Here is a 27,377-nt window from a genome sequence, read left to right on the forward strand (position 1 = left end):
AGCACTTTGTCTTTTTATGATAAAATAGAATAAGTATTAATACTACCCTTAAATTTTTCTTTTAACTGTGAAAAAAAAAATTCAGCATCTGAAGATTTTGATTCTTTCTACCTGTTCATGAGCCCTTACATATTCTTTAGACCTCTGTTCTAAGATTTATGGCAACCGTTGCTCATGGGGAGCCCTTTTTGTGGCAGAGCCTTTGCTCCCAGGCAGTGGAAGTATGGTGTATGGGATGAATTGAATTGCTACATCCCAGATGATGCAATTGATGGCTTGAGTGGAAGAAATCCGGGGCAACCAATATAATTATTCAAGTTGGAATGTGGCCATTGTCCTGGGGTTTATATTTTTCTTCACAGGCAAAGTGATCTGGGATGTGGTGTAAACACAGTTAGGATTTCAGCACTGAACCACATCCCTGCACAGAGCACATGGATTTTGTGGTTTGTGGTTGATGATCATGATAGTCACCCAAGAAATTTGCCAGGGACAGCAAAGGAGAATCCCACTATCAGACTTGGCCACTGTGAGGAGACTGCAATTTAAACACTGGCATGGATAAAATGGCCTAGCTTATCTGTGGATGGTTATAAAATACACAGTAATTTTCAATCAGAACTCAGTCTTCTGCAATTGGCTTCCAAGTTCCCACAATTCTGCATTTCAGAGTAGAATGTTTTCTTTTTGACATTATGTAGAGAAAAGAAGAACAAATGCAAAATTATTCCTCTCAGCATGGTTCAGCTATAGAACTATTTTCAACTACAGAGGAATTTGGACTGAAAAGGTTGGTGCCCTGGAAGGAACCCATTAGCAAATGACAAAGAAGATGCTCAAGGTGATCCATAGCTACTGTTTTCATAGCCCACACGTTGCCCATTCTGTCTTTCCAGTTGGCTGTCTAGCAACCAGTTCCGACTCTAAGACCAGAGGGTTAGGACTAAGTGATTCTCAGTGAAACTCTTGTCAATGGACATCCAGTATACTTTACAGTTGTTTAAACCAAGTACCCTTCTTCAGCAAGGAAATGTTACACTTTTAGTACCAAGCCTGGCTCATGAGAAAGTTCCATCCACTATTCTGGAGAACAGATAAAACTAGCCCACATGACACAGAGCTACCTGTGGTGCTTCCGAACTACACTTTTCAAAAATCTATGTACCTTTATTTTATTTGGCCACCACTATAATAGGAGCGTCCCAGCAGGGAAAGAGCTGCTTGAAGCTTCAGAGTACAGATGGGTAATTGTTGCCATGCAGCCTCTGAACACCTCGGATTGAGAGCTCCAGAGAATCTCCTACATCTAAACATTAGCACAGTACAAAAGGCAGAGGGGTAGAGCTTTCCAAAGCAATAAAAACTAGGCGTGCCCAACATTTTTTTCTGAAAAGTAGAGCTGCTAGATTGAAAAGCTGTCATTGTTTACAAAACATCTAAAAAAATTCCCCGATCGACTAGGTCCTGTGTTTTTCCCTTTTGGTCCACAGTTGTTTCATCACCTGCTTTCCATCAAGGTCCTCCAATGGCAACCCGGCTTAGTGGAAAATTAACTTTCATCCCTAGATTATTAGAGTCTCCTGTTTCTCAACTCGGTACCCTCATGTACCCAAGTAAAACTATTATCAAGCACCATGAATGACTGTAGGGTTTTGCCATTTCCCAGCAAGAAACACAAAAATTGTGAGCCCTTCCTAGGCTCTACCAAGGTAGGAGTGCTCTGAAGTGGTTAAGCAATTGATTCCTACGAGGGGAAAAAAAAAAAGGTAACCCAAAACATAAGGTTCTGTTAATGTAACAATGAGGTGTTAGGCAAACAGTAACTCGATTTCATCTGAAATATTTGGGAAATTATAGTATTGATTTTGGAACACTTTTGAGCTCCATTAGCAATAACACTTACCTTCCTTAAATCGTTTGCTGTTTTAAAAATCATCTTATCAAACCCTGAGTTTGCACAGGCAATGAAATAGGGTGTAGGGAATTTAAGTCATTCACTTGGGGTTATATAATCAGATCACCTCCATGTCCTGCTTCCTAGTGTTGTGTCTTCTCTAGCAAGGTCAGGGGAACTTATTTGTTAGAAGCTTTGCTTTTTAGTAGGATATATAACCAACCTATGGGAAAAGACCCAACCAGCTGCAACCAATTTTACACGTCTCCTTGGATTGTCTGGAGACATGTTCAACAGATATCCTCATGTCTTTCTCCTTCTTGGGTTTGTCCTCTGGGCCACAAATTGGGAGTGCCACTGCTTTACAAAGTTAACCTTTTCACCACTAATAGTTTGTTGATGTCACTTTCTGTAAAAGTATCAGAGGGAGTTTTCTCTAGAGACTTCCACATAGTGAAGTCCATGCTTTTGAATTATATTCCTTCTAAACCAAAGAAATAAGTTTTAAGGGTTGTGGGTTAATCAGATGCCTTCAGATATGAAGGCTGTTTCAAAGCTAAAATGCACAGACTCTTCCTATGGTGAGATTCTGCATGCATCCTCTTTCCATCTTGATTTGCACCCATTAGTCTGAGCCACAGGGTGCATTAGAAAATGCCTTTTTATTTTTCAGTATTACTTATTGGGTACCTAAGATGTACTCTGCCACATTCCTTTAACTCTTCTCTCTCCATTGTTCCCCATCGGTTAACAAGGGTAGTGACTAAGGACATTTGTCCTCTATGTGCTACTGTAATGTCCACATTTTGGCTGAATTCAACAAAACTAAAAGAGAGAAAACCCAGAGTCAATGTGAGTTATTAAAAGTAGTTATATATCCTACTAATAGACAGAAAAGTGCGGTTAAGCAGGGCATTGTTTGACTCCAGGAAATACTATTTTATAGACTAGGTAGGGTCACTATGAGTCAGGCTCAACTCCATAGCAATGTTTTTTTTTTTTTTTAATAGGAATGGTGCCCCCTGAGTTGATAGTGCAGTAGCCCTGACTTTTAAACAGACAAATGCATGAGCCAAAATAGTATGTTCTCTTGTTTCGTGCTGAGTATTTTTAAGCAAAATAAAATACTCTCTTCACCATGGAGAATTTACATTGGACCAAAAACAAAACAAACAACAACAAAACTGGTATGATAAGGAGAAAGTGATTTCTCTGAGGTTATGTGATACTGCTCCAGCCCTAGTCCTGAGCCTAGTGTGTACTGCAATCTGGGGTTTGCTTAGTGCCTTTCCTAATCATGTTTTAAAGGAGGAGAGAGTAGTGATGGTCTGCCCCTATCAAAGGATTCTGCCTCGTTGCTCAAGATAATGATTGTCCTAAAAAGCTGGTTACATGAAGCTAATATATTTTGTGTTAAATAATAGATAATTTTAAAAATCAACCTTCCTTCCTTCCTTCCTTCCTTCCTTCCTTCCTTCCTTCCTCCCCTCCTTCCTTCCTTCCTCCCCTCCTTCCCTCCTTCCTTCTTCCTTCCCTCCTTCCTTCTTCCTTCCCTCCTTCCCTCCTTCCCTCCTTCCCTCCTTCCCTCCTTCCCCCCTCCCCCTCCCCCTCCCTTCCTCCCCTCCTCCCCTCCTCCCTTCCCTCCTTCCCTCCTTCCCTCCTTCCCTCCTTCCCTCCTTCCCCCCTCCCCCTCCCCCTCCCTTCCTCCCTTCCTCCCTTCCTCCCTTCCCTCCTTCCCTCCTTCTTCCTTCCCTCCTTCCTTCCTTCCCTCCTTCCCCCTCCCCCTCCCCCTCCCTTCCTCCCCTCCTCCCTTCCTCCCCTCCTCCCTTCCTCCCCTCCTCCCTTCCTCCCTTCCCTCCTTCCCTCCTTCCCTCCTTCCCCCCTCCCCCTCCCCTCCCTTCCTCCCCTCCTCCCTTCCTCCCTTCCCTCCTTCCCTCCTTCCCTCCTTCCCCCCTCCCCCTCCCCCCTTCCTCCCCTCCTTCCTTCCTTCCTTCCCTCCCTCCCCTCCTCCCTTCCTCCCTTCCCTCCTTCCCTCCTTCCCTCCTTCCCTCCTTCCCCCCTCCCCCTCCCCTCCCTTCCTCCCCTCCTTCCTTCCTTCCTTCTTTTCTTCCTTCCTTTTAATAACAAGAAGGGTTCAAGCAAGCCCATGTATATGCCACATGATTATTCAAAGGCAACACTTAGCAGTTTATGAGTTTTAAGTTTCACCTCTCAGTATTCTCCACCCATTTAAAGAAGCAAATATGACCTTTTGGCTAATAGCATTAGGAGAAACATTGCTATACATTAATACTATGAAACAGGAATAAAATTAATGAGCAAGCCATCTTTCGGGAATCACCGCATGTGCGCGCATTAAGCTAATGCATAAAGATAGAGGTCGTAAGTGGATCTCAGGGTTTCTCCATGCTGACTTCCTTAATTAAATGTGGCACAATTGCTAAAAATAAAACCTTCAATGTTTTCCCAGTCATATTTTTAATAGCTACCTCACATGGCCATCATATGTAGCATGAAATCTTAAAAATCAAGTGGCATATTCATCTAAGGCAGCACAAACAAAATATCTCAGGATCTGTTGACTATTACCACGGGAAAATAGCGTTGGAGACAACACTGAAAAAAAAAGTGACTGTAGTCTGGCTGAGGAGATTTTAAAAGTGACCAGATGGCTTCTGCCACTCCTGCTTTCAAAGCTGCCTGCAACCCTTTCTCATTTTGTAATGCTAATCTGCAGTCCTGCTAGCGGCTTGCCCTTGTCCTAATGCCATTTCAGTCTAATAAGCGTAGTAAACACTGTGGTTCTGATGGGACACAGCAGGAAGCGAATTCTTCTGTCCTCTGACCTACCCAAGGCCGTGTTAGCATCTATGGTGGTTGAACAAGGGCAGAAGAAATGATGCTTCCTATCGTCGTAGAAGAATTAGTGCAGCCTATGAGTTTTTTTATGAGTTTGGGGGAAACCCTGGTGGCATAGTGGTTAAGTGCTACGGCTGCTAACCAAAAGGTCGGCAGTTTGAATCCATTAGGCGCTCCTTGGAAACTCTGTGGGGCAGTTCTACTCTGTCCTATAGGGTCACTATGAGTCAGGATTGACTCGATGGCAATGGGTTTGGTTTATGAGTTCGGAGTTAAAATGTAGAATAAAACAATAGGGTATTAAAAAAAAAAAAGAAAAATGTGATGATCTCCTCCAACAAATCGTTTATGGGTTTTTTTTTTTAATAGTATCAGTGATGGATTAGAATATGGTATGAAAGAAAATATGGATCAGAAATATTCAGAGAACTCTTGTAATTTAAGTATTTAAAAATGGCAAAGGAATGAAACCATTTTGACTATTTTGATAGGTAGTGGTGCAAACGGCTAACGTGTTCAGCTGCTAACTGAACTTTTGGATGTCCAGGTGCACACAGAGGTGCCTCAGAAGAAAGACCTGATGATCTACTTGTGCAAATCAGTTATTGAAAGCCTTATGGAGCACAGTTCCACTCTGACACACGTGGGGTCACCCTGATTCTGAATTGACTCAACAGCAACTGGTTTATTAGTTCCTGAAGCTTCTACCATGTTACTTCTAGAATAGGTAGAGTATCCAAAAGCATCCATTGTGTGGTCTTAAGATCCTTGTATTAGTAACTGTTAAAAACCAAAAAGCCAAACCTGTTGCCGTCGAGTTGATTCGGACTCATAGCGACCCTATGGGACAGAGTAGGACTGCCCCATAGGGTTTCCAAGGAGCAGCTGGTAGATTCGAACTGCCAACCTTTTGGCTAGCAGCTAAACAACCACTGTGCCACCATGTTTCTGGATGTCTTTTTTTCTTTATTTAAGTGTGCCTTTATATGTAATATCTCCTTTGATTAAATCAACACCCCGTGAAGCAAAAAGTATATGAATTATTTCTTAATTTAACAAACAAAGAGAGGTGTGACTTGTTCAAAGTCACAAAGTGTGGATCAAACTGGGACTTTAGTCTGGGTTGTTTGATGACAAGTTTAAATCTCTTTTTATATCATCGTTGACCAAAATCCACTTTCCAACCTTTCCAGGTAAAAAGAGCAAATATAACCAAGTTACTCGGAGCAGTGCTCTCAAACCTAATTTTGCACAAGAATCTCTTGAGTAGCTTTTAAAAAATGCAGATACCCAGACACTGCCTGCCATTGTTTCCCCACAACCGGCAGATAAGAGCTTGATTTAGTACATATGGCTTAGTGACCTGAGATTGTGTGAAAATACATAAATTCGTAAATAAAACCCTCAACACCTTCTGAACATTAATAATCATTGTATAATTATGATTTCAAGGCCATAAGAGTTTGAGATAAGCCTGTGAAGATCCTAGGAGTACTTATGGAAGTTGTAATTTCCCATACTCACTGAGAAATTATTGTTAAATGTTTATGTAAAGGTGGCATTGTGGTTTAATGTAAAATATCTAGAACTGGTTACAATCACAGCTATTCTACTTCCCAGCTGTGTAACTTTGGGCAAATTATTTAACGTTTTTAAGTCCAGATTTACTGTTATGTAATATGTAATTCTAATGGTTAAATGAGATATCTAAAGAATTTAAAAACAATGCCCTGGCACAGAGCAACTTCTCAATACATGTTAAGAGCATCATCTCCATAGTAGGTTGCTGGTTAATTAATGTTTTAATTATACAATTATAATGTATTCTTATTTTCTCTTTCCTCATATTTGGGAGAAAATCACTATGTCAACTCTTTGATCACATACATTTATGATTTAACCATATATATTTATTAATCAAGAGGTCCATATTCATTAGCTTTTGGAGTGACTAGGAAATTGATCATAGCTCCTCTCCTAATCTACAGTAACTCAGTTTACAAAAATTGAAAATAAGCCGATGATTTGTGTTTTGCCCACCCAGGCACCTCTCCAGGCCTCTCCTCTCCTATAAACCAACTGTTTGAGGCCATGGTTAGACACGGTCATGGTATATCATCTTGATGCCAAGTGCATAAGTCTTGGATAAGCTTTTCATCTTTTTTACATAATCCCAATTTCCATTAAGTATGAAAACACCTTGCTGGTATTGATTTTATGAACACTGTATATTCCTTCCGATGAAGATAGATTTTAAGGGGAAAAAAAGGTGTTTTCAAGGTATGATGAGTTTTATTGCAACATGTCAAGCTCAGCTGTTTTCCATGAACGATTTAGAGAACTTAAGACTCTGCAGAAAGGAGGCAACAGGTTTGACTATCCAGCTGCTACCACCCAAAAAAACACACCAGCACAGAGAAACAGTCCAAATTCTGGTCATAATGACAGAGTAGATGAGTTTTTTTGCAAACAAAGAAGCAAAATAAACCTTGAATAATTTAATATTCCATGAACACAATCATCGAGTGTCATTGTACCAGTTGAGGATAAAGGTCCCACTGCTGTCAAATTCTGCTGGCAGTAGCTGCAGTGCCACAGCAGCAAAGATAACCCAGTACATTCTGAATGCCCCCCCCCCCACTCCAATTAATAATTTCCTTGGCTGGCAAGTGCCTTCCTACTGCCTGAAGACAGTCATCAAAATCTGGCAGCCGTAGGCTTGACTATTCTGTTTAGTTTATCTTTAGCTTACACAACTGTGAAGGAAAGCCTGAGTTTTTAATAAACAACCCAGCACCAGTTTATGAAGGGAGAATGAGTTAGATAGTGATATATTTTTTTCAGAAGGCGCTTTAAGCCAGCTGTGGATGAGAAGGTCCAATTTGCTTTGGAACTGCCAGCTAGAACTCAGGGAAATCCCATCTGGTTTAGAAAGAGAATCAAAGAAAATAAAACAGAAGGAGAATGCGATGCTTCAATTATTAGTTTACAAAACATTTGCCCAATGCCTTGTTCGGGAAAACACCATGCTCGGAGCTATGAAGGCCTGCAAGGGAAAAATGGAACTGCTGCTCTTTGCAAGGTGCTTTCAAGCTATTTGAAGCATCATGCCTTTGTTTAGCAGTTTTGAACTCTATTTTACTGCTCTTTCTTTTGTTTCATTCCATTGATTTATCCCCTTCTGATTAAAGAAATTAGCGTCTACAATGAAAGCGTTTTTTGAATCCCGCCCAATTCACAAATCAAAGAGCCAACTGTTGCAAGGTCTTCTGTTTTCTTAGCTCAACTCCACATATACTTACTGAAGACCTGCCTGCGGTGTGCCCTGCCCTGTGCTGGACAGATTAAAGGAGAACATAAAATAAGCAAAAAGATTCAGCTCCTGCACCAGGGAGCTTATAATATCATGGGAGAAGAAAGGCTTATTTACACTAATACCTAATAAGCATTAAAATAAAATGAAAACTATTAATTCATGACAATGTCTTTACTGGGATTTCTCTTCCATATAATCTTAACCAGTACTAGCATTTGGAGAGATGGGAGCTAAAATTTTACCTTCACCCTCCATCGCCTGATGTCCTCATCTTACTCCACAATTCTCATGTCTCTTGGGAGATATTCCTCAAGAATTGAATGAGATTTCCTCCCTTGTTATCATCCTCTTTGGTCTTTTCAGTAGCACCAAGATTAGTACTGAGCTCATTGTATATCTCTAATGACATCATCTTACATTTAAAGTGAGTATATTGCAGTTCCCCAAGTGATTTCACATGTGAGTGACCTCCACAAATTTGTGAGTTAGAAAGGACAGAAGGCTTCTTGGTTTTATAAATGAGGAAACTGAGGCTCTAGAGGATCGGGTAGGGGGCAAGTGACTTGTCCTAAATCACATGGTTTGATAGGTAGAGCAGCTGGCACCCACCCTCAGATCCACACCCACTCCAATAAATAAATTCTTGTGGAAGCGTATCTAAATGAGACTTCTTTAGAGCTTGACTCTAACCCACAAGAAGAGTGAAATATAGTAATTGTAAAATTACAGGCAGAAATAACAAAAATTCACCCACTAGAATGTGAGCTAATTAAACTTTAAGAACCTAGCATTATTGGAGGGGTAGGGATAGGGAGTGGTGCAATGAATGGTTAAGCTCTTGGCTAAGGTTGGCATTCAGACTCATCCGGCAGCTCCATGAGAGAAAGACCTGGTGATCTGCTCCTGCAAAATTAACAGCCTAGAAAACCCTATGGGGCAGTTCTACTTTGTCACATGGGGTCACTGTGAGTCAACAATTGACTTGATAGTACCTAACAAAAACAACAGGGGTAGGGGTTGGAAAGAAGTAGTAACAATAACTATTTGGAATCAGGTTTTGGATTGAGGCTACTCTTGCTGGTTTGAGTAAACCTTCAGGTAGACCTAGTAAGATGCCTAGTAATGCAAATGGTTCTAAATGGTTCCTCACATATGATTAGGAGCTCAATGATTAGGAGCTCAGTTGCTAACCAAACTAATTCAAACTGTTGGTAGTTTGAATCCACCAGCAACTCCTTGGAAGCCCTATGGGACAGCTCTGCTCTGTCCTGTAGGATTGCTACGAGTAGGAATCAACTTGAAGGCAACAGATTTTTTATATTAGTCTGCAGATGATTAGATTGCCACTTTCAGGCAAACATCTATGTATGAGCATGGTATGATTGAAGTATGTCTACATTTACCACTTAGGTACAAAAACAACTTCGTAGGTCATCCTATTTCAAACCCCTATGCCTTCAAAATTATCCTCCCCAATATCCCTTTAGAAAAGATTCATAGGATCACGGAATTTGGAGCTGAAAACGATCTCTGAGGCCTTCTGATCCACTCTGCTCACATTGTAGTTAAAGAAGTCTGTATCCCAGAGAGTCATCTAGTTTGTTAACGACATAGCTAAAACTGAAACCCAATGGCTTCTCTTAGTCTGAGTCTTCGTCTCCTGCACCAATCTGTCCCTCCCCTCTGCCCCTCTCTCCCACAGTCTCTTTGCACCCTGAAGTGATTTCCAGTGAAGTCAATGAGACCTGCCACCATAGTTGTATAAACAATATTTTATGCTTTGTATTAGTTTCCTTGGGCTGCTGTAACAAAGTGCCACGAACTGGGTGGCTTTAACAGAAGTTTATTCTCTCGCAATTCTGGAGCCCAAAAGTTCCAAAGTGAGCTGTCCGCAGCTTGGTTACTTTCAGAGACTCTGAGAGAGAATCTGTTACATGTTTCTCTCCTAGCTTCTGGTAGTTGTCAGCAATCTTTGACATTCCTTGGCTTAAGGTAGCATAATGCCAAACTCTACCTCCGTCTTCACATGGTCTTTTTCCTTGTATCTCCTCTGTGCCTCTGTGTCCTGATTTTCCTCTTATTTGTCTTATAAAGGCTCCAGTCATTGAATTTAGCCCTCTCCCCCCAAGCCAGTATGACTTCATCCTAACTTGATTAGATCGTCAAAGATCTTATTTCAAAATAGGTCATATTCACAGGTACCAGGAGTTAGGACATAAACTTACATTTTTAGGAGATATATTTCAACTCATTATATGCTTCTTTACAAACTTTAGCAGGGAAATATTCTACTGACAGAAGTGTTGTTTCTTCAGTGTTGAGTAAGCTTTTACCTTTCTGAACATACCAAGATCAAGAAATATTTCATGGCATCTATTCATACAAAGGAAACCCTGGTGGTGTAGTGATTAAGAGCTATGGCTGCTAACAGAAAGGTTGACAGTTTGAATCTGCCAGGCACTCCTTGGAAACTCTGCGGGGCAGTTCTATTCTGTCCTTTAGCGTCGCTATGAGTGACAATTGACTTGACGGCAACGGGTTTTGTTTGGTTTTATGCATACAAAGGGAGTCCTGGTGGTGCAGTAGTTAAGCCCTTGGCTGTGAACCAAAAGGTCAGCAGTTTGAACCCACTGAAGTCTTTGTAGATGAGAAGACTTGGCAATCTGCTCTCGTAAAGATTTACAGCCTAGGAAACCCTATGGGGCAGTTCTGCTCTGTCCTATAGGGTCGTTATGAGTCAGAATCAACTCGACAGCACACAACGACAATAACAACATTCATATAAAATCAGGAGTCATTAGGATAAAAGATAAAGAGCAAGGGCTCTGACCTCAGGCAGGCTTGTGTTTGCCTCCTGGCTCCAGGGCTCACAAAACTATGAGATCTTAGACAACATATCTAAGATGTCAGTTTCCTTGTTTATAATATGGTATAATGATAGCACCCTAATGCCCCCGCTGACTCTGAGTGTTAAATAAGATTCTGCAGGTAAAGGATCAGCCCAGTGTCCAGGTACATAGTAAGTGCTCAAAATGTGATAGATAGCTGATGCATTCATGAAAGATACCAAGTGTTTAAGAGTTAAAATCACCATACTCTATGGCAGACCTTTAGAGATTCAGTGATATTTCTCAGTTAATATTTTGTTTTGTTTTTTAGCTGAAATAAAACACTTAGTGCAGTACATGAATTAGGACTCCAGCCTTGAAATGACCTGTGTTCACTGGATACTGGCTAAGGGCTGTTAGGTGCAGGAACAAAATAAAAATTCAGTTTTCCATGTCATCTTGGTGTCCCACAGCCTGTTATATTAGAAGAAATACAAAGTGTGTGTCCATCTAATATATTCTAAACCTATCTTCCATCCTCATTTAAGAAATCCCCCACCGCCCAGCCACAGACTCTGACCAACTCCCTATCTTTCCAGGCAAGTCACCTAAATCAGTGATTCTCAAGGTTTAACATGCATAAGAATCATCTGGAGGGCATGTTAGTTAAACAGATTCCTGGCCCCTACACCAGAGATTCTGATTCTGTAGGCCTGAGATAAGGCCTAAGAGTCTGCATTTTTACCAAGAGCCCAGGCAATGCTGAACAGATACTCCCAGGACCACACTTTGATTAGCAATGATCACAATTGTCTGAGACTCCACCTCCTTTGTTGAATATGAAACCCTTATTTTATAGCTAACGTGGTTTGAAAACAATAGTAACAAACCTTTGAAAAGCCCTTTAGAATTGAGAAGCACATTCACATTCAGAATCTTATTAGTACTGCAAACTTACCCTCTTAAAAAAAAAAAAAAAATTGCTGTCCAGTCGATTCTGACTCATAGTGACCCTGTAGGACAGAGTAGAACTGCACCATAGTTTCCAAGAGCACCTGGTGGATTCGAACTGCCGACCTTTTGGTCAGCAACTGTAGCTCTTAACCACTACGCCACCAGGGTTTTAAAAGGGTAGGTTAATTGACAAGACATTATAATCCCCATAGTAAGAGGAAACAGACTCAAGAGAGATTAACTGACTTGTTCAATGTCCTGGCAAGCCAACATGTGTTGAAACCAAGACTGGAACTCAGATCCTCTGACTCTAAAGTTCCCATCCAGTTTACCAGGTTTCAGGCACAGGATGAACAATCTTGGCTATTCATGATTTTAATGACTTTATGAAATTTCTGAGCGTCCCTGGGTGGTGTAAACAGTTAAGCGCTTGACTACTAGCTGAAAGGTTGGCGGTTGGAACCCATTCAGAGGTGCCTTGAAGATAGGCCTGGCAGTTTGCTTCTGAAAGGTAACAGTCTTGAAAACCCTGTGAAGCAGCTCTGCTCTGCACACATGGGGTCAGAAATGACTTGGTGGCAACTAATAACAATAACATGGAAATTCTAGGCTACTGTGGGGGCAAAAAGGTAAGCAACTACATATAATTAATTTGTATATTTATTCACTAATTTATTCAATACATGTTCACATGATTATTGTATTCTAATAGCAGGAAGTATAAAAATAAGCAAAACACTGCCTTTGTCCTAAAGTTGCTTAGAGTCTAGCTGAGACTGAAAAAGAAAGCAAATTAAATGCAATAAAGTGTTGGAGTCAATAAAAATCTGTATAGGTTGCAGCAGCTTCACAAAGAAGAATGGCAATTGTGGGATAGAATTACAGGCACAAGCTAAGCATTATGTAAACATAGAGGGAAAAAAAACATTAATTTAAGGTCCTTCCAGATTTAACATTTTATTACCTTACCAATTTTTAAAATGTAATAACCAAACCAAAACCAAACCTGCTACCATCGAGTTGAATCCAACTCCAGTGTGTTATTTGTTCTTATGCATATTATTAAGTAAAAAAAAAAAAAATTGATCTAAATTGGGCAAGTAGATCATTAATACAGAAATATAATTCCAAGTATTAGGCTAAATGATATCCTCTGCTCTCTCTTCCCTCTTGAAAGTTTAATTTTTTCTTTTCCTCCCTACATATTCTACTTAGCTGTAGAAACTGAGTTTGGGGACAGACATTACCTGACCTTTTTACCTGGGGCAATTTTGTTCGGTATTAAAAACAAATGATTGAACTTTCTGTTTAAAAACAAATATCATGCATGAACCAGACTTGGTTACCCCTTCATTGAACATCGCCTGTGTTGAGAAGAGCTTGTGAGAAGTTAGGTGTATGCAGGGGTAATTTTGTAGCCCAGATGACAGCTGCCTTCATATTCCCAGGATTTCATGTCCATATATATAAAATAAAACCCATGGCCGTTGAGTCGATTCCAACTCATAGCAATCCTATAAGACGGAGTAGAACTGCCCTGTAGAGTTTCCAAGGAGTGCCTGGTGGATTCAAACTGCCTACTTAGCACCAGGGTTTTCATCCACGTATATAGTCTCTGTTTTATTCTAAATCAAACTGTGATACAGAGCTGAAGCACTCATTCCTCCAGAAGAATCCCTCCTTTCAGCACATGGACACATAAAATAAGAATCAATTAAAATGTTTTTGTGTAGTTTATAGAAGAGACAATAAGGTTTACCTCACAACACATTTAAAGCAAAAAATCTTCATTAAGTATTTGTTCCCCAAACTCCTTTGTCAGCTCTTTCTGCTTATAATTTTTTTTTTTTTAAGTCTTCCCATGGTTTTGTACCCAGATTCCAGAGATTGTCCCTTCTTCCTTCATCTCTCCAAAATTTTCTCTGAGGAACTTTAAGTATTCAATATTACACATGGGACATTGCCTCTTGGCTTTCACTTATATGTGTATCCTCTAGTAAGCTAGGCCCACTCTACCTATGAGGTGGTCTTGCAATTTCCATGACTTGAACATATCTTTGGGCTTTTCAAGCTCAACCCCAAGCCATTTAGCAACTTATTTCTTCCAAACAAATGCACTCCCCAAGTGGAATTCTGACAGTGCAATTTTATCTCATTGCATCTGATGTTCTCAAATCTTGATTTTATATTTAGGCAGAGCTATTTGGACATGGTGAGATAGAAATGGTTGCAATAAAATGTGCTGTTTCAAGTCAAATTATTGTAATACTTGTTCTGAATGGCAAGCATAGCCCCACTGCACTCTTAATACCAGTGGAGGCATAGACAGCAGACCCATACAATTAATGATTATAAAAATCTAGTGTAGGTAACAACTGAAAAATTAAAATAAAGCTATGTCATGATTATGAGCTATTAGCAATATTAATTTGTCTCACATATCAGAAATCAAACAAATTTTATGCATATGAATTGATGAGTTTATATTATAAAAATATATATGCAACTGTGTTCAGGCTGTGTTAGCGTCATTTAAAACTATGGTTTCTATGCCAAAACCAAACCAAACCCAGTGCCATCGAGTCGATTCCAGCTCATAGCGACCCTATAGGACAGAGTAGAACTGCCCCATAGAGTTTCTAAGGAGTGCCTGGCGGATTCAAACTGCCAACCCTTTGGTTAGCAGCCGTAGCACTTAACCACTACGCCACCAGGGTTTCCATGGCTTCTATAGGTATAAGCAAACATATATTATTTGCAAAGTGAAAATCATACATGTTGGTATATTTGATGTTTGAACTAGTGATTTTCGGAAAGTAAGTGGTGGTGTCCTACTTGCAAGAGTTTTAAAACAGGCAAACTTGAAATAGGTAAATTACTCAGTAGAAACCTTTCTGTTGTTGTGTGCCTTCGAGTCGTTTCCAACTCACAGCGACCCTGTAGGACAGAGTAGAGCTGCCCCATAGGGTTTCCTAAGCTGAAATCTTTACTGGAGCAGATCATCAGATGTTCTCTCCTGTGGAGCAGCTGTTGGATTTCTACCACCAACCTTTCAGTTAGCATCTGAGCCCTTAACCAAGCAGAAACATCAGGGAACCCAAATTGCTTACATATTAAACTCGAAACACCTCTCACTATCCAGGAGTATGTATGCACTGAAGTATCTTAGACTTAAGTCTCACACTTAGACAAGTCATGTTTCTTACCTTTAAAAATCGTCAGGGAACACAAACGATGGACAGCCCGTTTAAATATTATCAAAACTAACTTTGTTCTACAGATGTCATTCGATGCCTTGTTGAATACATGAACATTTATAGATTTTTCTTATATAATAAAATTCAGTGATAAAAGTGTAATTGGTCAAAAAATTTCAATGAAATGGCAACAAGGGTTTTTTTTCTTTCTTTCTCCTATATCATTGAAATTGTTTTCCTCCTCCTAAAACCTCCCAGCTGCCTTTGTGAAGTTCCCGGGATAATGATTGACATTATTAAACCAGAGACTAAAAATCTTGGTACGGACTGACCCATGGGGACACATTGCTATAATGACTTTAAAATAAAATAATAAAAGGGGCGTCCCATAGGGGGCAAAAGTCTGAGGCACCCTCACAATGTCAAAATCATTCAAAAGAATTCTTAAGAGTGGTTGGAATTGGCTACCAGAACCAGGTGCTCTCAAGTGTCTTGCCTTTGTGGTTGCCTACCTGGGTTTCCCGGTCCTTGGTTGCACATGAATGTTCTCAGACGGATAGAATATAGAATATAACTCTAGTGATCCCTTCCAGTAGAGGCTGAGGCCATTTCTTAAAACTCATTACCCAGGTCCCAGCTACAGGATCTTCCTCTCAGTGCACACACACACACACACACACACACACAGAGACCCTTGTGCATGCACAAGTACATGTACACACACACACACACTCTTTTCTACATTTTTCAATATAGATTGAACAAAGCATTTTGAATTCCACATTTTTCTCTGGAAGACTGGTATAACTTTTCCCAAAGTACTTCCAAAAAGCCATATTCGTTTTATGATTATCCTATAGCTTACAGATGCTGATACTTTGGAGTGGAGAGGAGTTTTCCTCTACAACTGAGAAAGAATCAGCTATTCCTCTACTCATCAGACATATTCTATTAACAGAAACCTGGTGGTGCAGTGGTTAACTGCTACGGCTGCTAACCAAAAGGTTCGCAGTTAGAATCCACCAGGGGCTCCTTGAAAACTCTATGGGGCAGTTCTACTCTGTCCTATAGGGTTGCTATGAGTCGGAATCGACTTGACAGCAATGGGTTTTTGGTTTGTTCTGTTAACACCCTATTGTCACCTGTGGTACTCAGTCAGCTTGACAAATTCCAAGAACACTCATAGGGAACAAAGTTAATTATAACCGCTCTACGTCTTTTAAAATATGGCTCCTATGGCTGAGAATAAACATGGAATGCATTTCCTGGAGTAGAACCCATGAGCCCGTATATATTTGTTCCTCAGTCCCTGCTACTACAGGTTCTACCCTACACCTAACACAAACACACACACACAGGTACTTTCCTTCTAATTGGTAAAATACCCTTGGGATGTCCTTTGCCCCTACTGGACAGGCATAAAACAGAATCCAGTACCTACCTCTCACCCCCAAATCGGTTTTGTCTTGCTAACCTCTCCCCAACCCTAGCTTGCTGTTCTGTATTTCTATTTTCCCTAAATGCAACTTACTTTAAGCATGTTTTAACTTGATTAGCGTTCCTCCAGTTCAAGGAGGATAGACGATAACCCATTCATTAGTTTTAGCTACTTTCTTCGCTTTTAAATATGTACTTAGGACGTACATCCAGACTGCACGCCCTTTTTATTTTTTTAAAGACACAAAACCAAAAAAAAAAAAAAATGAAAAAAAAATTTTTTTAACAAATATGCAAAATTTGTTTTTAATTTTGGCTATTACAAGACAAAAGGGGAATCAACCAGCCGGAAAAACAAAGCAAAAAAAGTGTTCCCTGACTGCTCTGTCTGTGCCTCCGTAACGTGTGCATCTGGTTGTTCATCTCTGAAAGTGTGTGAAATATTTTTTTTCTTTAAAAAAATTTTTTTGGTTCTTTTCTCCCTTCTTGTTTGGGAATTAAGTGCTTTTTTGTATTATATCTACCTATATATATCAATGTGTTTCTTTTTAAGTGCTAGAACTATCTTTAGATTTGGCTTTATCCAAACTTATAAGAAAAAAAAAAAGCTATGAATTGTTTTCTGCAATTTTTCCCCACTCCCTCATTAAATGTGGAACAACTTCAGCGGCCGAATCCCCACATCCACATCTTTCAAATTAGACCGGTCTCATTGCAAATCGGAAACCCTGGTGGCTAGTGATTAAGAGCTACGCCTGCTAACCAAAAGGTTGGGCAGTTCAAATCCACCAGGTGCTCCTTGGAAGCCCTATGGGGGCAGTTCTACTCTGTCCTATTGGGTCGCTATGAGTCAGAATTGACTCAATGGCAACGGGGCATTGCAAATCATGTGCAAAATGCATGGCATGGGGACCGTGAACAGGGTGTCATTCAGATTGTAACAATACCATTTCTAGATGGGAAAGACATTGGCAACTCAGCGTGTGGGCTTCCTATCCAGCTTTCCTTGGGCTCACCTCTGTAGACCTCTAACCCCCCCCCCAGCTCTAGATGGGGCTGTGTGACTGCCAATGAAGTTGTTCAACTTGAATAGATAAATCGAGTCTCCTTGTTTTGGCTTTTAACCTTTTGATTATTCGTATTATTATTTTATGTATTTTTGCTATTTTGAATAGGAAAAAAAGTGTAACTTTTTATTAGTTGAAACTCTTTAATGAAACTGTAATAATTTTTGGTGTAATTGCATGTTGAAGAAGTTGCAGCTTAGGGTGTGTGAGATTGTCAGTGTTAAGAGTTCTTTATTCCTTAGATGGGCATGTATAGGCTCATTTGTTTTTGTATATTGCCCATCCCTTCCTTACAGCCAGAAGCTCTAATGCAGCTAGATCACTCCGTGCCGCCCTTACATGGACATGGCGACTCACTTACACATTTACTCCCATCATCTTCATCTCCTGTGTAGTACACTCATAGATACAACCCTCCCCTCTCAGCACCTTTCCTTCCCATACTCCCCCCTTTCTTTAGCATTGTTAAAACTTTATGTGCTGTCATTCATCCCCTTAAAGTCTAAAACTTGTCAGAAGGACAAAAAAAAAAAAAAATAAATTAAAAAATTCAAGCTATATCTGAGAACCTATAACAATGCAGAAATTCATTCAAAACCTTTTAGATTCATAAATTTTTTTGTAAAAGGCCAATTATACAAGTAAACAGGTTTCCTTTTTTTTTTTTTTAATTTTTTAAACATTGCAATCGGAACTATTTTAAATGCAAAGCCGATGCCTTCCCAGGCCCCCCCAAGCAAAAATTTGTTCAAGTGCAGATTTTTTTTTTCTTTTCATGTTATGTGGTGTGGATGTCTGTGTTGTTGCCTCCCTGTATCATCCTCTGTTGTAAATTATTATATTTGAAAAATTAGACATTTCACTCAAAAGTTTTTTAAGAAATGACGACAAAAAAAGCAAGTTACAAGAATGGATCAATTCTGTTTGTCCAAGAGCATTCTTACACAACTTTCTTTTGTAAATTTTTCTTTCATGCCAAAAAACATGCGGGCAATTTGTTGATGTAAGTTGACTATAAATTAATACGGTGTGCTTTTTTTTTTCCGTTTAAATTATTTCTACCTATATGGAAATTATTTCTTTATTTTAAAAAAAAAAAAACCTATTTTTTATTTGCTTTTCCTTTTCTTTTCTTATATTGTGAATGCCTTGTTGATGCTGTTTGTTCTCCTTTCCTCTCACTTACTTTGGCAATGAAGTTGATTTTATTTTCTACTATATGATTTAAATATTATATTAAATATTTAATTTCATTTGTGTCTGTTTGCTTAATTTTCACCATTATGTTTTGTGCTGCATCGCTCCTAATAAACAACATGAATTCTACTCTTGGTTGAAGGGGATAAGTAAATCTTCCTTACCACTCAAAGCAAGCCTGGCCTCTTTGCCTAAACTTTTTTTTACCACCAACTTTAAAGCCTGGAAAGTAATGGAGTCTCTTCAGTGGGATAATAAAATTGGTTACTGCCTATGGGAGACCTGTACCCCAGAGGAAAACGGGTTGAGTTAGCTCCAAATGTTATCAGTTGTAGTTGTACCCTCATTTAATTCCTTAGAAAGCATTCAAGGAAATCAGTCCTTTATGTTATTTTCCATCAGCAAAGGGGAAATAAGTTACTCTCAAGTGACTATGGTAGAGTTTGGTTATCCAGGATTATACTCTTGCCATCACCACAGGCTATAACACCAATTTTACTGAGAAAAAAGACAGAAATCCCAAGTGTTTAAAATGTTGTTCTACGATTCTGATACTTCCCAGTGTATACAAATAATTAAACTACTGGCATAAGCACACACACACAGACACACACACACACACACACACACAGTTTCTCTATTTCTCTCTCTCTGTTTTTCCCTCCTTTTTCCTTTCTGTTAATAGTTGCCATTTCTTTCAAGGATTTAATCAGGTAAGCTTTAAAAGGATCCTAAGATTCTACCAAGAGGACACCTCATGATTTTCACATCTTAAGTTTTACTTAGGAACACTTTCAGGTAGGTACTGCCATTATGTATGATTCTACGTTGAGAGTATTTCTTGACCCTGAGGGTATTTGTATCAATGCTTCAGAAAACATTGGTAAGAAGCACTATACAATTTCTTAAAAAAGAAGTTACTATTTCACTTTAATTTTAGCTATTAGTGTTATTTGAAACTGTTATAGAAATATCAAACTGGAAGTGCATAATAGATGTACCTCCAACACAGCAGCTTTAATGAATGGGCTCCTTCTGCCACTGTTTATATGATTTCAAGTTGTCTGCCATGTTGGATATTATTTTAGGTTTAAAGCTAAGAACTTCTTCCTAAATGGAGTGTTGATTCAGTCAGGGCTCTTCAGCAAAACAGAATTAACAGAAGATACATATACATAGATAGATAGATGATAAATAAATAATTAGATAGATTTTTAAGGAATTGGCTTACCCAATTATGCCAGGAGGGGACTGGCAAGTCTGAAATCCATAGAGCAGGCTGAAATGCAGGCAGGATTTCTATGTTAGTTTTGAGGCAGAATTTCTTCTTCGGGAAGCCTCAATTTTTGCTCTCAAGGCCTTCAACTGATTTGTTGAAGCCCAACCACATTATGAAGGGTAATCTACTTAAAGTCAACTATGTGACTTTAGAGGCAAAACTCTTAATTAATATGTAAATGAAAACTCCACTTGACACTCTTTATTTTATAATGTATAATGATGTCAAGGGGTTATGGATCATCTTACCTGGGGTTGTGCTGAAGAACCTTTGAGTCAGCCCCATTTCAGACATACTATTTGCTTTACAAGAGAAAAAGAAAAAAAAAAAAAAATGCCCTACCTAGAAATTGTTATCACATTAAAATGTAAGTCAAGCCACATTGAGACTCTTGAGTCTTTCTGGTGTCTTCTCCCATAACTATTTTTCCTGGTGGTGGATGGTGAGCAACTTCATGATGACAAGCTTCTACCACCATTGGGATATTTATGTGTTACAAGTACACACTTCTGTGGCCCCAAATAACTGAATGAATATCTTTGAACAACTGACTTAGTGGGAGAAAAGAGTATTTCTCTCCATTAGATGTGAATTTCCAAGTAGAGAATTAGAAAAATGCAAGTAAGAGATGAGGTAAAGAAGCTATAAATATACAGAAAAGAAATTATAGTTTTGAGTGTGGTGTCCTCTCCCAGAGTCTCACTCTCCAGCACCAGTATTTTGGTATTTTCATGACTCTCGGACTAGACTCTCCAGAGAGCTAACAGTCAGAGCCACATTGAAACCTCATGTTGTTCCACTTGGTTTTTAGATGACCCACTACATTTACCATCACCCACAACATTCTCACAGTTCGGAGGAGTTCTATTAAATTTTTAACACAGTGTCTTTTTCGTGGCAGAGAGCCCCTTGTGCTGGATATCAGTCCTAGAGGCATGAATTATATATCTATAAATACACTCATAAAGCAAAAAAGCAGGGCAGCCTTCAGAGCTAAAATAGACCTTTTATATCCCTAGTGATCTCTCTAGTTTAAAGAAAAGCACAATCCCGTCAAAAAAAGAGTATGTATTCCATATTTAAAATGCTAACTTTAAGGGATACGGATAGCTCTTATTCCAAACCAAAGAAAAATTCTGGAAATGGCATAGGAAATTAGACTTTTGATGGATATCAGGTTTTGTATCATTTTGCCTGTTACTCTTTATGACTTTAGGCTTCTGGCTTGTGTGAATACTTTTATGAGTGTAGACATCTGGTTGATCCCAAACTCCATAGCCCTTTGGGCTATGGGAAAAAAAAAAAAAAAAGGAAATTGTCGGCTACTCCAATATTTCTGAGGGCAGACATCCTGGATTAAAACAAATAAGTCTCGTATACCCTCACACAAATTAAGACATTTCTATTAAGGATCTTATAGTGGAAAAAATAATTCTCCCCCATTTCAAATGATGCATGACCTTGAATTCCACAGTACACTATGTATCTTAAATGTTAAAGATAGAATTTGATATTAAAATTGATTATACATACCAATTCATACACCCATCCCAAGAAGCTTTCAAGCTGTTAATTATCTAAAATTTTCAGTCTCATTTCACTATAATTCCCATTTGTATTAATGACTCCTGCATCCCAGTCAACTTCCTTTTCAACTAAAGGCACTCTTCCAATTCCTTGAGATGCCAGGAAAAAAAAAAAAAAAGTATGAAAGCTTCTATCATTTCATTGATTAAATACCAGCAGAATTTGGGCTCAAAGAGGATATCACTTATCATTTTTATTATTGCTACCAGCATTAATGACAAAATGGCAAAAAGAAAACTGAAGACAGATTCTGTTATTTAAGTTCTACAATAGCATACCCATCATTTTAGTTTTGAAATGAGCTCTTATCATATCAGTTGTGGGTTCACCAGGCTTTCAGAGCCCTTTATAAATTAGCAAGCTGCAGGGCCCTCTTTTGATCCCGTTAGAAAAAAGGTGAGTTTTATCTTTAAAAAAAAAAAAAAATCCAAGGGCAATGCCTGCATTAGCATGTTGAATGAGAAGGAAACAGCAATGTAATATGGGAGTGATTCAACTTCGGAGTGAGCAGTTTGTAGATCTCGTAGATTTTTAATAACAAAGACACTGCAGAAGCTTTAAAGCCAGGATTAAATAAATAAAGGAAGAACAGGCAAATTTAAGACTCCAGTTGCGTGTCACAGATGGTTCGCTAAAATTGCAAATGAGTGCCACTCTGTAATCATGAATGCAGTGATCTTAATCTCACTCAAAGGGACTCTAGCATCCTACCCAACAGTTTGCCTTTATATTTTAATTATTTGTACGGGCCTTTGCCTCCCGACAAATCAGTTATCCCTTGTCCTTTATCCCAGTTTCCTCTCTGTTTACTCTATGTGGGGTAGATTTTTGTCACTCCCATAAGGAACAAATAACTCTGGGTATTTATGCCAGAAAACAGCACACACGCTAAACCTTTGTTCTAGTTAAGCTGGGTAAAAACACCTGTTTGTTTCCTGAAGTAGAGTGAAATAATGCCTGAGAAATCCCTAGGGAATCTTATGCAGAATGCATGGGCCTCCACTTCTTCCGCATACCGCTGTTCTCCTCTTAAACACTGCCCTCTCCCATGTATTACTTTGCATATCCCGCTTGGGGCCCCCCTACAAGAAGAAGAAGAAAAGCTAGCTCAGGGTGCGTTTTAGGACTAGCTTACCTTTAGGGAATCATGCTCCAAATCCCATTTATAAAAACTAGCAAAAGTGTATAAATTATGCATTAAGTAAGTTGCAGGGTGTATGAATTATATATGTTCACAATGTAAAAAATAGGCAAGTTGGCCAAGTAAATCAAGTCTGAAGCCTTGGCAAATCTGCAAAGATCATTTTGCTCAATAGTTTCAAACTCTGAGCACTGGAATAGAAGCTTGGGTTTAGAGCACAGGCAAAAACATCATCTTGAGATTCTTGGAAAGGGTCTTGTTGTATTTCCTCACAGATGATAGAACTGTCAGGTGGGCCAGAGATGTCAGTACCTTTTGTTGTCCCAACTCTTTCAAAGGGTATAGATTACATACACTTAACCCATCTCCCAACTCAATTTCTCTCTGCCTAACACAGGATTATTGGCTAAATAAGGAGGGAGTAAAGGCTCTGGAGTGGGTGCGAGCAAATCTACTCAGGTGCTTTGAAAGTATGCAATAGCTTTCTTCTCAGGAGGCCCTTCTCATAGTACACCTGACACCTGGACAATTTAGATGCCACAGTTCTATCTGAGGCATGGGAAGAGTTTAAAGACATAAGGTGTGGAAAGCAGAGTGCAATGTGTTCCAATTCCACATCAGAATGTGAGTCAGCTTTTGTAGGTAGAACACTGGAAGACTGCGTAAGCCCAAAGGCTTGTCCATTTGCAATGGCCCCCATAGCTTCACAGTAGTGAACCATATACCTGGCTTTGCCATAGGCAAAGAGAAGGGGGCACCTAAGGGAAAGTCAAGTCTGTTAACAGATGCTCAGAGACTTACCATCCCATTATTACTGACTTACTACCAAGGGAAGTACACTGAAGGATACTGTACTTGGTTGAGTGAGCTCAGAATGAGGACTTCATCAGTAATAGTGTGTCATCAACTCAAGTTGTTGATTTAATGGGACACGTAGATATCTTGACGTTCCTGCTAAAGGATCTGGAAAAGTAATAGTTGGAATTTTTTTTTTTTTCCTGGAATAAATTCAGTAAAGAGACATGGACTAATGACTTCTTGATATTCTTCCTTTGTTTGATTATCAAACATTGTCGAGAAACATGGAAGAGAGTTTGATTATCTTACTTACCTAGGTGGACAATAGGCTTGACACCACTGTTAGTTGAGCAACGTCCACTGTAAAATATTTTGATACTCATCATCTGCAAGCACTGTGATTTAGTAAACTATTCAGAACTTTATCTTCCCAGCTCAATCCACGTATATATTAAGTGCAATACGTATCGTATGTGTTGAGGGTAAATCAATGTATTTTTGCCACTCTAGTTGAGAATCACTGATTTAAAGAACTCACTTTTGCTAACTCCACATTTCTGAATCTAAAAGAAAGTCTCCAGCAAGTCATGGATATCTAGGTTGGGTATTTTTGAATTCTAGCTTCCAGCTCAGCATATATTATATGTAGCATAAAAGCAATACATAAGCAAATATTAGACCAATGCAAACAGAGTGGTCATTTAATGGTCAGATAAGTGTCAGAAAAAGTAGAGTCAAAATGAACACTTTCAGCCTCTTGTAAGTTCCCTTCATTTAGCTTACAGAAAAGGACTGTAATTAATAAATGTAAAATAAAAGGTAGTAATTTAAGAACATACTAAAAATGAGGTCTTTTGTGTTCTTTGATCTTGGTCTCAATGACATAGAGAATATGCCATTCTTATTTTCATGGAAGCAAACAAGTAGAGACCCAAGAAGTGGAAACCCAAGAAACACACACGCACACACACGTGCATGTGTGCACACGCACGCGCACACACACACACACACACACACAGTTTTCATTGCCAGTCAGTATTTGCAACAATATAAATGAATGAATGATATCATTTCATAAACAGATCCTGGAAACGGCATATTTGAATTCTATTTAAATAATTACTTGAGAGCATCTAAGTCCCCTGTCTAAGGATTTCAGATTTTGGTGGCAAGAGGCGTCTCATGGGCTGGAAATCAGTCTGCAATGGTTAGGCTACAGCCGGAAAGGACCCATATGGGGATCCAGGTCACTTACTGGTAATTTAAGGCATAACCTATGAATTGTGTTTGCAAATATACTAATTCTGTTTTTCTTTTTCTTTTCAATCCCAGGAGGTGAATTAGTTATCCCTCTTCTTGTAGAAGACCCTTTAGCTACCCCTCCTTTTGCTACTCGTGCACCTTCCATTACACTCCCCCCTACCTTTCGCCCCCTCCTCACCATTATTGAGACCACCAAAGATTCCCTGTCCATGACCTCTGAGGCGGGGTTACCTTGCTTGTCGGACCAAGGCAGCGATGGTTGTGATGATGATGGCTTGGTGATATCTGGGTATGGCTCAGGGGAAACCTTTGACTCTAACCTGCCCCCTACTGATGATGAAGATTTTTACACCACCTTCTCCTTGGTAACAGATAAGAGTCTTTCCACTTCAATCTTCGAAGGTGGCTACAAAGCACATGCGCCCAAGTGGGAATCCAAGGACTTTAGACCTAACAAAGTCTCCGAAACTAGTAGGACTACTACCACATCTTTGTCCCCTGAGCTGATCCGCTTCACAGCTTCCTCCTCGTCTGGGATGGTGCCCAAATTGCCAGCTGGCAAAATGAATAACCGTGATCTCAAACCCCAGCCTGATATAGTCTTGCTTCCGTTGCCCACTGCCTATGAGCTAGACAGCACCAAACTGAAGAGCCCACTAATTACTTCCCCCATGTTCCGTAATGTGCCCACAGCAAACCCCACGGAGCCAGGAATCAGACGGGTTCCGGGGGCCTCAGAGGTGATCCGGGAGTCGAGCAGTACAACAGGGATGGTCGTCGGCATTGTGGCTGCTGCCGCCCTCTGCATCTTGATCCTCCTGTACGCCATGTACAAGTACAGGAACAGGGACGAGGGGTCCTATCAAGTGGACGAGACGCGGAACTACATCAGCAACTCGGCCCAGAGCAACGGTACGCTCCTCAAGGAAAAGCAACAGAGCTCGAAGAGCGGCCACAAGAAACAGAAAAACAAGGACAAGGAGTATTATGTGTAAAGATAATACTACTACCAATAAATGAATTAAAAAAAAAACAGAATTATTTATATATAAATTATAAATACTTTGAAAATGAGTTTGACAGATGTCAGAACTGTTGTAACTATGAGATGGGGTATACCATAACTCTGGTGGGAAAAAACCATTTTTAAAAGGACACACACAAAGATGTATCTAAAATTCCGCCATGGCTGCTGTGTTTCAGTCATCTCTCGGAGACAGAAAGCTCTTTCTGCCCTGCTGTATCATAAAGCACACACTTAGTACTCTGGAGCAAGCAAATGGCTCCACCACTTTAGCGGACTTGGAAGCTTCCTTCTCTTGAGGACCTTTCAACAAAAGATAGACTTCATGGCTTACTTGTTCCATAACTCCAAGTGAGTCTGTAATGATGTTGTGAAGCTTAACTGTAACGATTTTTTTTTTTTCAGTTTAATTATGTAAAAAAAAAAAAAAGAGAGAGAGAGAAAAGAAAAAAAAAGTTAAAAAAAAAAAATCCCCTTATCTGGTTCTGGCTGGTGTGTGTGTAACTTTTCAAGATCTAAGGGGAAAATGGCTTTTCGATTTTTGCTTACTTTTTGAGAATGACTGGACTAAGTTAAGAAGGAAAAAAAAAACTCAAAAGTGAGAGAGACTATTGCCATATATGAACTCAAAAGCTACCGTGGTATCCACTCTGCATTTCAGGTTGTGGTGTCTCTAGAATCTGTTGTTTGTTTCCTATAAGATGCTTTGCTGAACACATAGCAAAACCATGTGATGGATGATAATGTTGATTCGAAAAGCTGGTCCCCCAGGGTCTAATTCCAGAATTTGCCGCCCAAACCCTGAACAGATGGGTTCAGGGATGGTTTTATCAGAGCTATTTTGGTTTATTGGTTTTATTTAACAATACTGTTCCTGTTCATTAATTAGCCTGGCCAAATTGTGGTAAAGGGGAAAGCCCCATAAACTAAAACAGTCTTTCCTAGCCAAGTGGGGGGCGGGCTGGACCTGTGACTGATTAAAGTGTGTGCAAATACTCAAGAAAAGACAACAATGAAAGTCTATCGAATAATCAAACCAGACAATACAGGAGTTCAACTTGTGATGGAACCACAAAAGGTCACACAAGCCAAACACATCATAACGGAGTGCAAAAGACATAGTTCCCCACCCCCCCAGCTCCCAGCGTGGTAATGTTTTCAATGGTGTTTTGATTTTGTAGCCTGACACTGATGGATTGTTCTATCCTTCCATTGGCTCATGTCTCCCTTCACCCATCTTTTAAAAATAAATAAATAAATAAGTGAATAAAGCTGCTGTGACACACAAAAAGGAATTTAATAGTATAATATATATATAAATAAATATATATACAGATATATTTATCATGGTATGTTTGATGGGACAACTGAAACAGGAAACCTGTTAAAGTCTTGAAGCGGAATGAGAATGTTGTTTTAAAAGGAAATAAAACAACAAAAAAAAACAAACCTTAAAATGTGAAGAAAGTATGAGTTTTAGTTTTGTCACAGTTAACTGTGTCAAAGAGAAAAAAAATCTTCTCAGATTTTGTTTAC

The 27,377-nt window shown here is 39.4% G+C and overlaps 1 protein-coding gene across 1 annotated transcript in view; it reads left to right on the forward strand.

Annotated features, from left to right (window-relative positions):
* Nucleotides 1-26,264, forward strand: part of NRXN3 (neurexin 3) — a 1,867,393-nt gene extending 1,841,129 nt beyond the window's left edge. The window contains 2 exon segments of the mRNA XM_049899475.1: nucleotides 24,887-25,764; nucleotides 25,766-26,264. Coding sequence (XP_049755432.1) covers nucleotides 24,887-25,764; nucleotides 25,766-25,837 — 950 coding nt within the window. The 3' untranslated portion in view covers nucleotides 25,838-26,264.
* The last annotated feature ends 1,113 nt before the right edge of the window (nucleotides 26,265-27,377 follow it).

The sequence above is a fragment of the Elephas maximus genome, chromosome 10, assembly GCF_024166365.1.
Source record: "Elephas maximus indicus isolate mEleMax1 chromosome 10, mEleMax1 primary haplotype, whole genome shotgun sequence".
Taxonomy (NCBI): Eukaryota; Metazoa; Chordata; class Mammalia; order Proboscidea; family Elephantidae; genus Elephas; species Elephas maximus.